At 35.6% G+C, this 12,810-nt stretch overlaps 1 protein-coding gene across 1 annotated transcript; it reads right to left on the bottom strand.

Annotated features, from left to right (window-relative positions):
• Positions 1 to 6,122: 6,122 nt before the first annotated feature.
• On the bottom strand, positions 6,123 to 8,392 carry LOC135730018 (tumor necrosis factor receptor superfamily member 14-like). The gene is made up of 4 exons (XM_065247914.1): positions 8,034 to 8,392; positions 6,943 to 7,068; positions 6,524 to 6,679; positions 6,123 to 6,294 (listed from the first exon to the last, which is right to left on the bottom strand). The coding sequence occupies exons 1-4, from the start codon at positions 8,158 to 8,160 to the stop codon at positions 6,203 to 6,205; spliced, it is 501 nt and encodes a 166-aa protein (XP_065103986.1). The 5' UTR covers positions 8,161 to 8,392; the 3' UTR covers positions 6,123 to 6,202.
• Positions 8,393 to 12,810: the final 4,418 nt, after the last annotated feature.

Below are 12,810 nucleotides of genomic sequence, written 5' to 3'. Positions count from 1 at the left end.
TGGGGGTGGGGGTTGGGCGCGTTCATGAAAGCACGGAAGGGAGGGGGAGGGGGAGGAGTTAGCTACGCTCTGTCTGTTTGAAAACAGTTCAAACATCAACAGGAAGTGACGTCGCACATTATTCGCTTAGAGCGCCTTTAAGCTGTTAGTTGCTCTTTGGTCGCCCCCTAGTGGCTGGCTGCAGTACAATTCACAAACCCCGCCCTCTCCTTGCAAACGGTAAGAAATTAAATGTAAGAAATTACAGGTGCTGGTTATGTAATTAGAATATCATCAAAACGTTGATCTATTTCACTAATTACATTCAAAAATGTAAACTTGTATATTATATTCATTCATTACACACAGACTGATATATTTCGAAGGTTTTTTTTATGATTATAGCTGACAACTGAGGAAAATCCCAAATTTAGTATTTTAGAAAATAAGAATATTACTTAAGACCAATACAAAGTAAGGATTTTTAGAAATCTGAGATAACTGGAAATATGAACGTGAAAAGTATAAGCATTAAGCACTCAATACTTAGTTGGGGCATCTTTTGCCTAAATTACTGCAGCAGTGCGGCGTGGCATGGAGTCGATCAGTCTGTTGCACTGCTCAGGTGTTATGAGAGCCCAGGTTGCTAGTGGCCTTCAGCTCTTCTGCATTGTTGGGTCTGGCATATCGCATATATTCTTCTTCACAATACCCCATAGATTTTCTACGGGGTTAGGGTCAGGTGAGTTTGCTGGCCAATAAAGAACAGGGATAACATGGTCCTTAAACTAGGTACAGGTAGCTTTGGCACTGTGTGCAGGTGCCAAGTCCTATTGGAAAATGAAATCTGCATCTCCATAAAGTTGGTCAGTAGCAGGAAGCATGAAGCGCTCTAAAACTTCCTGGTATATGGCTGCGTTGACCTTGGATCTCAGAAAACACAGTGGACCAACACCAGCAGATGACATGGCACCCCAAAACATCACTGACTGTGGAAACTTTACACTGGGCCTCAAGTAAGTGGATTGTGTGCCTCTCCTCTCTTCCTCCAGACTCTGGGACCCTAAGAAATGCAAAATGTATTCTTATCAGGGAACATAACTTTGGATCACTTAGCAGCAGTCCAGTCCGAGACGCTTCTGACACTATCTGTTGTTCAAGAGTGATTTGACACAAGGAATGCGACAGCTGAAGCCCATGTCTTGCATACGTCTTTGCATAGTGGTTCTTGAAGCACTGACTCCAGCTGCAGTCCACTCTTTGTGAATCTCCCCCACATTTATGAATGGGTTTTGTTTCATAATTCTCTCCTTGTTGTGGTTATCTCTACTGCTTGTACACTTTTTTACCACATCTTTGTAATGTAAATCTCTCATATTATAACGCACACATATTTAGCCATCACTATAAAATAGAAATGTTTTATGTAACATGTCATGCATGTAGTAGTGATTGGTCAAGAATATGTTTAACAAATCAACCTTTAAAACAGTTATTCCCTGTACTACAGATTGATGAATTCAGATGCGGTCCACCCACCATTCGCTCAGTGACCTCTTGATTTTTTTTCAATGCAAACAGTTAAGCTGTGCTGCTGATATATCTATCCTCTTTTTTGGCAGCTAACATCATGAAATTAGATACTTCTAGCAGCTGATGTGCTTAAATGCTTAAATCAACTACACATACTATTATGAACGATATCTTTATATTTGTGTTTTATTTTCACCTGTTACTTTTTTGTTCACTCAAGTTGCTGCTTTTTAAATGTGCCCCCAGATAAATAAACTGTTAAAGTTAATGTTTTTTAAATCATTCCTCAGCTAAATATTTATTATAGGTTACACAGTGTATTATAAATACTAAAAATAGCTAAAGGCAGTAGGGCTATTTATAAGTTGTATAGGTTTTAAAATTTGTATATATGGCATTCTACAAACTTACAGATTATATTTTTAAAGTAAGAATCTGTGTTATGATTAAATAGTAAATTATATGGAGAATATAGTAGAAGCAAAGAGGAGTGACAAGGAGCAGGAGCGATTCTAGGATTTTTTCAAGAGGGGCCACAACTAATACGGGGCCAATCTTATATTGTGTTTTTTTATATTTAGAATTGTAGATATCTGAATGATTTAATACAGAGATACCTGATATAACGGAAAAAAAGAGGAGAGAAGAGTTATGCGTGCTTTAATGCAGGGCTAAATGATAAGCTGATGATTGTTGCTGGTCATCCGAAGGCTGGTGAGAGACAGTGCTGGGTGTTTGTTTTATTACAGTGAATAAAAGCATTTTCTTTTTGTTTCATGGAAGTAAGGAAATCATGACATTAGGAATAACATGATGAAGAGTAAATGATGATATTACATTTTTTGGGTGAAATACTCACTTAAATTTATCTGACTACCTTGAAACAGGGGTTTTTGATTTAAAAGTTGTCTTTGGCATATACTGAACAACTGAAATGTCAGGACTGGTTACTTACATAACCCGAATTTTACCTCAGTTTTTGGAACCAAAAGCAGAGATTATCCACTTACTCCTGAACTTACCCAGGTAGTCACATAACCTGCTTTCTGGAATACCACCCAGATGTATTTGCAATGTTTATGTTAAATTCTGGCACTAGGATAAGGGATTTATATAAAACGTTAAGGTGGGTGTGTCTGGTACATTCTGTTGTAATGACATAGGTGTAAATAAAGTTTTATGACACTGTATTCAATGCTGTACTCTTTTTATTTCATCCAGTGCCGTCCACATGCTTCTCATTTTCCACCATAATCAACTCTCCAACAGCAGCAGTTTTTGCGTTCCATATCTTTATTTACAACACAACACCGATCATAACAGGGTCAAAACAAAAACGGTTACACAAGTTCATAAAACATTCAACCTTCTGACTGATAGTACTATCATGTTGACAGATTTACTGTGAAATGTTTTAATAATTCCAAAGGGACAAAACTTATTTAAAAAAAGTTATTAAAATCTAAACCCAAAGTACATAGATTTGAACACACTACATTTACTTTTAAATTGTTGTTCATGTTTCCCGCATGTGAACATAAACCACACTGCTCTCCTGACATGTCACAAGATTAAATAAAACCTATGCCACTGATCACAGAACTGTTTAGAATGCACGCCCTTACCCCTTTTGACAGTAAACAAAAAAGGTTTATAAAACAAGAAGTGTCTCTTCTTTTTACTTTCTGTTTTAAAAAGTCAGTCCTCATTTACTCACTCTCATGTTGTTACAAACACGTATAAATTTCTTTGTGTTAATGAACACAAAGGAAGATGTTTTGAGAAATGTTTGTAACCAAACCGTTCGTTGACACCATTCACTTCCATAGTAGAAAAAAAGAATACTATAGTAAATGGGGTGCAGGAACTGTTTGGTTACAAACATTTCTCAAAATATATTCCTTTGTGTTCATCAAAACAAAGAAATTTATACAGGTTTGTAACAACATAAGAGTGAGTAAATGATGATAGAATTTTCAGTTTTGGGTGAACTATCCTCTTAACTGCTCCTTGTCTGATAATATAAGATATCTTTATTGGTTATTCAACAAAAATAGCCTACAGTAGGAAACTATTTAAAAAAAATATATAATACAAAGCAATATAAAATGGAACAATATTTTAGAGGAAAATGTTCAGTGCCTTTTTTAATTAATGTGTTAACAGATGTTTACTAAAACAGTAATAAGTTTACATGTTGCATTGCATTGTAACTATCATTATATGGTTGTCGCTCTGTAAATTTTAAACAGTCAATTGAAAAAAACATATTTCTGACCAACAATTAAACATGACATGAACTGTACCATAACTTTTGTTTCTTAAGCTGGAATAAAAACAGTTTTGTCATTGGTCATTTTAGCTACTGCAAGCGTACAGTAGAATAAGGATGAAAACAGCGCTCATCCGGTGGGATCTCACAAGATTTTGGCTGTAGCTTTATCCTTTCTTACCACAACAAAATGACTGCACTGTTGAAGGACGTCTCAATCTGAAGAATGCTTGGAAGCAGCCTTTGTTTTGTGTCCTTCAGTTAGCTAGTTTTGAAGGATGCATAAAGTGTATCTTTGGCGGCCTCAAATTACACGCCTACTTTTGTTACATATAAGAAAAAACATGTTTTTAGAGATGAAAAGATTTATGCTTTGTTATAAATCAATCACATAATGTTAAACTGCATATAGTTAATATCTAGGAGACCACAAATTGTTGATATATAATTCTTATTCACAGTACTGCATCAATGGAAAGTTTTATTTGTTTGTATTTTTGTATGCACTGTTTGTGTTATAGGAATCTGAATGCATTAAAATAGTTGAAACATACTAAATATAATTTAAAATACTATTTTGTACTGATAGCATGAAAATTGGGATGCAGCGATAGTAATAGCTTGGCTCAATCTTGTTACATCCAGTATCTTTGCTGTTAATAAACAAAAAAAAACATTTTGTGCAAAATTATGATCCAGAAAGAATGCTGTTTCTAAGAAGACATTTCTAATGTAAAGTTGGTGCACAGAAAATGCACAGAAAACACAGAGTTTATGTCAGTTGTAAGTGTGTACTCATTTAAGTGTAATAAGAATTTCACAATTACTGCACATGTATGTATATATAAAATAATAATTGAATATAGTGTTTTTTAACAATTAAATGCATGCTGTGAAGTGTTATATATACTGCAGACATCTATATGTGATGTGCATTATGTTTTGTTACTTACTTAACAAGGAATACTATATCAGCATTGGTACGTGGATAACACATTTAATATTTGAGGCCTGGTACACATTACCTTGAAGGTAATTTTGTTGCTGATCCCATGGGCTGATTTGTTGTTGGGGACATATCATTCATAAAAACTGTTTGTTTAATTTTAGGCGTCTCAATGTCCTCAGAGTGTATGGAGACAGATGTGAGGGGACTAAAAATTGGAATATTTTCCAAATTGGTATTCTTTAGTCTGACTTGGTTTTCCAGAGAGGGTTCATTTTCTCTTCCTCCAATATCTAAAAACACGAACAAGAAGAATGTATGGCTTACACGAGTTTCAGACTGAGAGTTTTTATTTACTCAGTTAAGGCCTAATATTTTATGTAAGCCACTTAATTTTAATTGATTAAATTAAAATGAATAGATCACTCTTACCTTTTAAACTCTCTTTTTCATGTAAATTCATTCCTGTTTCCTTGTAAACAAAACAAATAAACCCACACTGTTATATTTAAAACAGTAAACATAGTTTTATTTCTCTCTTTTTCATAAGAAATAGTAATTTTTATTCTTAACATAAAAAATATATATACCTGTTTCCCTGTTTGATGTGAAAAATAGAAATACAATTGTTAATAGTGTAATTATTTCTTTATTAGTGCAGTGTATTCTGTGTATAAGATATCACTCTAATCTCTGTTCAAAACAGTAATCTCTGTTCTTTTTTGGTCTTCAGCGCGCACACACACACACACACACACACACACACACACACACACACACACACACACACACACACACACACACACACACACACACACACACACACACACACACACACACACACACACACACACACACACACACACACACACACACAATTTTCTGGCCACAGTGACTTACATGAGGTTTAATTTGTGCAGTTTTATAGATTTTTATGTAATGGTGTTAATATGTTAAAGCTGCTGTAGATGATTTGTAAAAAAAAATCCCAATTAGTCTGACAATTTCAACATTGTAAAAAGTTGGATCTTGAATTAACTTTTTTTTTGTGTTACCAATTTAAGTAATCTTTTAAGTTGAAACAACTTTTCACTTTTTATGGTGCATAACACCTGTTCCACACTTCATTTGTTTGTTGAATTTACATAAAATGGAGAAGAAGATCACATATGAATGCCTCAACACTACAACATATGTTTAACAAAGTGAATAAAGCTTACCTGAACTATTAGATTTTTTCTTCCAAAAATATACAATCACGATTAGTGATGGTAATAATAATAATACAGTTCCTATAACAATAAGTATGATAAAAGTGGAAACAGCAGTGGAATTTCCACAATCAGCATCAGATGAATGTGTTCCTGGTTTTATTTCAGTAAGCCCCGAGGCCTCACATCTGTGAGCATCAGATTATCCAGCATCAGATTTGTAGGAGAATGATAACAAACAGCACACATAATCAGCAACACTCACTTTGTGTGCGTCAAACAGGATGAGAAAGATCCATTTGAATATGTTTCACCAGTACAGTCATCACACACAGTATCTGTGGATGCAGTACCTGCAGAGAAAATGAATACATAATCACTACAAACATTTATTTTTGAGTGTCTGTCTAAAATATCAAATATCCAGTATCTCTAAAAAGTGTAGTTTTCTTATTTGGTCTTCTATCGCAACAAATTCAACAATAAAACAATTCAACTTGTCTCATTGATTTGTTTCATATATGAACAATAAACAAAGTTTCAAGCACAGTTTCATATTTGTGTAACAATTTTTTTGCCTACCTGCTTGTTTGATGTATTTTCCAGGACCACATTTAGTGTGTTTCACAGCTAAAGTGCAGCTGCCTTTAATTCGGTCAATGCAGTAAAATCCATCCAGTGGCACACAAACAGTATTTGAAGATCTAGTGCAGTCTTCATATATTTTTAAACCTTGTCCTATGAGTCAGTATATGGTTGAGTCAGTAAATTTGGTGAAGCATTGCATTTTAAATTGTAAAGCATTGCATCTAGAGCAAAACACAGTGTAATTTTTTTCAAGCAGCTACACTGAATCACTGGAGCAACACTGGATAATTTTTCATGCAATTCCTCAGTGACCGAAAATCTTTAATTAAAGTACATGGTTTTTCACCGTCAAGCTATACTAAGTTTGTTGTGTCCCATTTTAAAAATACAAATAAAATTAAAGAAACACTTACCTGCATCACACACAATGCAAGGAAAGCACTTTGTGAGTCCATTCACTTCATCAATAAACGTGAATTTAGGGCAGGGTGCACAGGTTGTACTGGTATCATCTGTGCAGTGCCAGAGAACATAATTTCCTACAAAGATAACATGTAAAAGTTGACTTGTACTTAAGAGCTAAAAATGTAGTATTTAAACAAGGTTTATTTCACAAGCCAAAACTTAGAATAGTACGCTGAATTGACTTGCAAAACCAAGTTGTTTTAACTTCATGCTGAATTTTTTTTACAGTGTCATTCTTAGTAAACTTTTTTCCAAATCTGTATAGTATATAATATACAGTACTATGCTATTTTATGCTTATTACAGTAAATGCTCCTTATGCAGGTCCCCTTAATTTACCCTTTGCCTTTATTACTAAACTAATATTTCTGTCAGGTCTATAGATTATTAACAAGAGCAATAATTAAGGCCGGCGAATCGGCGATATGAAATTATCCTGGACAAAACTATCTAACTGTCCATAAAGTGCAACAATACACCCCCCCCCCCAAAAAATGTAAAGGTTTAAAGCAAGACAGCTTATTTCAGAAAATTGATTGCATAAAGCATGTTGCTGAGCCTATTAATCCTTGCAACAAGCATGTTCCTAATCTGAATGCACCGTCCTTAAACAACAAGCATGTTCCTGAATCAGATGAGTAAGCAACAAACACATTACTGAGCTCCGGTGAGCTTTATCATGTTACATATACACAGATGAGCCTGCAATAGCTCATTGCCAGTATCTGAGCAACTTGAGAACTATAAAACATCAAACATAATCAAAATAATTTTGAAGCTGTAATGAATGCAGCGCAGCATATTTGAGCAGCCTATGAGGAACTAGAAAGCAAACCTTAATAGGACAGAGCGTACTATGGGTTGTTTCTCTAATGGTTGAAATTATTCAGCGGCTAATGCGATAAGCTGATGCAAGCTTGTCTAATGTGGCCTGCCAAAATTGATGCTTTAAGTTTGATACTTAAATTAATGTATTGGAATGTTAAAAAAAAAAAAACTTAAAAGACAATACACAAGATTATATATTTTTCTTACTTACCAGCAGTACACATGGGGCAGCACTGGTTGTGTATCTTATATTCTGCTCGAGAACATCCACAAAAACAAACTTTATAGTTAAGAGGGACAATGACAGTAAGAATAATAATGATTTTAAAATTTAACATGGCCAGAAATCTATAAAATAATATGTTGTAGAGTTTAATCCGTTGGTGTGATCACAGAAAGTCCTCAAACACTGTACATGAAGTACAGTACAGTACACAGTAACATGGCGTTCAGAGCTTGCACTGAGCGCCAGGGTGACTGTAGTTTTGTAGAAAATAGGAGATTTGATCTTGATCTTCTGCTGTCATATTTCCAAATTAAGCAATTATTGCCTGTCCATTCTATTGGAAAACAAGCTGAAACAAAAAAGTTTTAAATTAATGCTACATTCTTAAATACACTCTTAAAAATATTTTTTGGATGCAAAGAGAACCATTCAGTCAAAAGTTCTTAAAAGAACCATTTCTTTCCTACCTTTTGTAGTGTAAAGACCCTTTTTTCACTACTAGAACTTTTTAAAGCAGAAAGGTTCTGTGGATATCATAATTTTTATTCTAATACATTTAATAAATACACTTGTTTGTTTTACATTTAATAGTTAAGTACAGTTACGTACTTTTACTCAAGTAAAAGTACACAATTTTAATGTAATTAGGTATTAAATAAATTTTAATATGCAATATTAAAGAATACATGATTATATGCTTTAGAATGTAGTGAAGTACATTTTTTCCCAATCCAAACATCCTAATAGAGCACAGATGCTTGGAAAATGTATAATGTAACTTATTGTCCACCTCTGCTATCAAGTCCAACTAAATTTAATTTAACTCTTTCCCCGCCATTGACGAGATATCTCGTCAATTAAGAGAAAACGCTTCCCCGCCAATGACGAGATTTTCCGTCTTTCCGCAATACCGCTATTATCCACCAGGTGGCGCCCTTCCGCAACTTTTTAAATCCGGAAGTATTGCGCTATGGCAAGCGGCTGCATGTCCGTGTCTGTTTTAAAGATCGCTCTGAATGGGATCTCTATGAAAAGTCCGTCACAAAAATGGAATTATCTCTGCTTTTTGCTCAAAATGTGGTGTTTTCGCAGAAACCTACCCATATTCAAAAGCTACACATATACAAAAGAACCACTAAAGGTAGGATGAAACGGTTTTTTTTGTTTAAAAGCAGAGGGTCTATTCTTTCATTTGGTATATTGTATGTTTATATATTTAAAGAAGAACATTTTCTGGAAGGCATTAAACTTTGGTGAAAATCATGAAAAACACTGGCACTGGCTGGCAACTTTTTTTTAAAATGCTGGCGGTGAAAGAGTTAAGCTGATAATAGTCAGTTTTACTGGCATTTTCGCAGCAGGCGCTATGAAAACCAGCCATTTTGTTGCACGTTTTGCCACTCAACCGGGCGAGCTCTCGCGTGGTCACGTGGAAAAGTGACGTCAAGGCATACCCTCTATTTCAAGGCTTGTTCGACTTTATGCGGTGGCGTAAGAATGGACAGCCGGATGATGTCAAAGTACCAGTGGTGTCAAAAGTATTCATATTCATTACTCAAGTAGAAGTATAGATACTAGGGTTTAAAAAGACTTTTGTAGAAGTTGAAGTATCAACTCAAGCTTTTTACTCAAGTAAGAGTGAAAAAGTACTGGTTTCAAAACTACTTAAAGTATAAAAGTAAAAGTAATGTAAGGAAAAAAAGTCATTACAGAAAAAAGCCTAGGCCGCACCACAGGGGCCTTTTGTGCACTACCCTATCTCCTCTAAAAAAAATTCTAAAGGCCATAATAACTTGTTACGTTCCCAGGAACGTATACTTTATTTTTCCTTTTTATGATTGTTAATGTGGTTGTGTACCTGTGGGTATTGTGTATGTGTGTGGTTTTTCTCTTTGTCTCCCACCAGGTGAGAGGAGAGAGAGAGAGAGTGTGCTCTGATTGCTGTCACCACCTGCAACTCATTTGGCCTGAGCGTGCAACACCTTAAGAGAGCAGCAGCGAAAGACTCTGGGGCAGCCTCCTAAGCATGTTGAATCCGCCTTGCTAAACACCACAGTTGTACTTTTATAGTTGTTGGAGTATTTAGACTCTTCATTGTATTGTGTTGTACTATCTGGCTGGTTGTAGCCCTTTAGTGGAACAACTTTAATTTTACACCTTGAACTCTGGAATCTTTAGGGAGGTGGGTGCCCGCTTATTCCTTTTTGTAATATGTTTTCTCCTGTTTTTCTTCTAGTCAGGGAGGTAGAGTATACTTTTGTTGTTTATTTCATTTTCTGTTGCTAGCTTAGCAGTTACACATCTAACTAGTCAGAGGGTCATTTTTGTTTGTTATTTTGGGCTTTCCCCCTCCTGAATTTTTGTCTGCCTCCTTATCTTAATTTTTTAACTGAGAAAAGAGCTCCAAACAATAAAATACTTCTCAGTTTACCTTTTTGTGTTTAGTGACTCTTACCTGCCCATACACTATTACTTTTTCAATTTGCTGTTACTTTAAGATTCATCTCCTAGACTGCCACTTTAACTAAGAACGTAACAAACTATAGTGTTATATTAAAAATGTTAATGTTAAAAAATTTGGAATGCACTAGGGCCAGGGGTAGGCAACGTCACTCCTGGAGTGCCTATGTCCTACAGATTTTAGCTCCGACCCTTATAAAACCTTGGCTAGCTGTAGTTTCAGGTGACTTTATAAACCTTTATTAGTTTGTTCAGGTCTGCTTGATTGGAGCTAAACACTGCAGGACATCGGCACTCCATGTTGCCTACCCCTGCACTAGGCTATCTGTTTCAACCACATACGGTATATGCCCATTAAAAATGAACGCATTTTAGTACAATGCAAACAAATACATTAAAGCAGTGGTTCTCAAACTGGGGGCCGTGAGATGGTGCCAGGGGCCCCAGTTTTATAATATTTTATGACATGCATTATTTTATTATAAATTCTGTGTAATTAAACCTCAGAAAAATAAGGCTACTAAACAAAAGCAATACATTGTATACAACCCCAAAACAGAAAAAGTTGGGACACTGTAGAAATTGTGAGTAAAATGGATGTAATGGAATAATTTACAAATCTCATAAACTTATATTTTATTCACAATAGAATATAGATAACAAATCAAATGTTGAAAGTAAGCTATTTTGAAATGTCATGCCAATTTTGGATTTCATGAGAGCTACACATTCCAAAAAAAGTTGGGACAGGTAGCAATAAGAGGCCGGAAAAGTTAAATGTACATATAAGGAACAGCTGGAGGAGGACCAATGTTTAGGAATGGGAATGTTATCCCATTCTTGTATAAAACAGGCTTCTAGTTGTTCAACTGTCTTAGGTCTTTTTTGTCGCATCTTCCTCTTTATGATGCGCTGAATGATTTCTGTGGGTGACAGATCTGGACTGCAGGCTGGCCATTTCAGTACTCAGATCCTTCTACGCAGCCATGATGTTGTAATTGATGCAGTATGTGGTCTGGCATTGTCGTGTTGGAAAATGCAAGGTCTTCCCTGAAAGAGACGACGTCTGAGTGGGATCATATGTATCTAGAACTTGGATAAACCTTTCAGCATTGATGGTGCCTTTCCAGATGTGTAAGCTGCCCATGCCACACGCACCAATGCCACCCCAAACCATCAGAGATGCAGGCTTCTGAACTGAGCACTAATAACAACTTGGTTTGTCATTGTCTCTTTAGTCCGGATGAAATGGCGTCCAAGTTTTCCAAAAAGAACTTCAAATTTTGATTCGTTGGACCACAGAACAGTTTTTCACTTTGCCACAGTCCATTTTAAATGATCCTTGCCCAGGGAAAACGCCTGCGCTTCTGGATCATGTTTAGATATGGCTTCTTTTTGACCTATAGAGTTTTAGCTGGCAACAGCGAATGACACGGTGGATTGTGTTCACTGACAATGTTTTCTGGAAGTATTCCTGAGCCCATGTTGTGATTTCCATTACAGTAGCATTCCTATATGTGATGCAGTGCCGTCTAAGAGCCGAAGATCACAGGCATCCAGTTTGGTTTTCCGGCCATGACCCTTACGCACAGAGATTGTTGCGGATTCTCTCAATCTTTGGATGATATTATGCACTGTAGATGATGATATCTTTAAACTCTTTGCAATTTTTCTCTGAGAAACTCAGAAAACTATTTTTCGCTGCAGCATTGGGGGAATTGGTGATTCTCTGCCCATCTTGACTTCTGACAGACACTGCCACCCTGAGAGGCTTTTTTATACCCAAATCATGTTGCCAAATGACCTAATAAGTTGCAAATTGGTCCTTCAACTGTTCCTTATATGTACATTTAAATTTTCTGGCCTCTTATTGCTACCTGTCCCAACTTTTTTTGGAATGTGTAGCTCTCATGAAATCCAAAATGAGCCAATATTTGGCATGACATTTCAAAATATCTTACTTTCAACATTTGATATGTTATCTATATTCTACTGTGAATAAAATATAAGTTTATGAGATTTGTAAATTATTCCATTACTTTTTTACTCACAATTTCTACAGTGTCCCAACTTTTTCTGTTTTGGGGTTGTAATTTAATATGTTTTGTTTAATTCAAATTTTAAGTTTTAGAATGTTTATGTCCTATATTTTCTTTGGGGGGCCGCGAAGGAATCCACTGTACACAAGGGAAGCCGCAAAAAAAGGTCTGATAACCACTGCATTAAAGAACCATATATGTGTACTACTGAGCATTAACATGTGTTCCATAGAGAGGATGATATGATGACTAGTTGCCTATAA

This window comes from Paramisgurnus dabryanus, chromosome 11 (genome assembly GCF_030506205.2).
Source record: "Paramisgurnus dabryanus chromosome 11, PD_genome_1.1, whole genome shotgun sequence".
In the NCBI taxonomy this organism is placed as follows: Eukaryota; Metazoa; Chordata; class Actinopteri; order Cypriniformes; family Cobitidae; genus Paramisgurnus; species Paramisgurnus dabryanus.
This window is presented reverse-complemented; position numbering and strand designations above follow the sequence as displayed.

Bases quoted from the DNA above. Each gene is read 5' to 3' on its own strand.
- LOC135730018 (XM_065247914.1), bottom strand. From the start codon at position 8,160: ATGTTAAATTTTAAAATCATTATTATTCTTACTGTCATTGTCCCTCTT. The intron at 7,069-8,033 runs GTAAGTAAGAAA...TTATCTTTGTAG, and splicing joins CTGCCCCATGTGTACTGCTG to GAAATTATGTTCTCTGGCAC. The intron at 6,680-6,942 runs GTAAGTGTTTCT...ACTGACTCATAG, and splicing joins TTGCATTGTGTGTGATGCAG to GACAAGGTTTAAAAATATAT.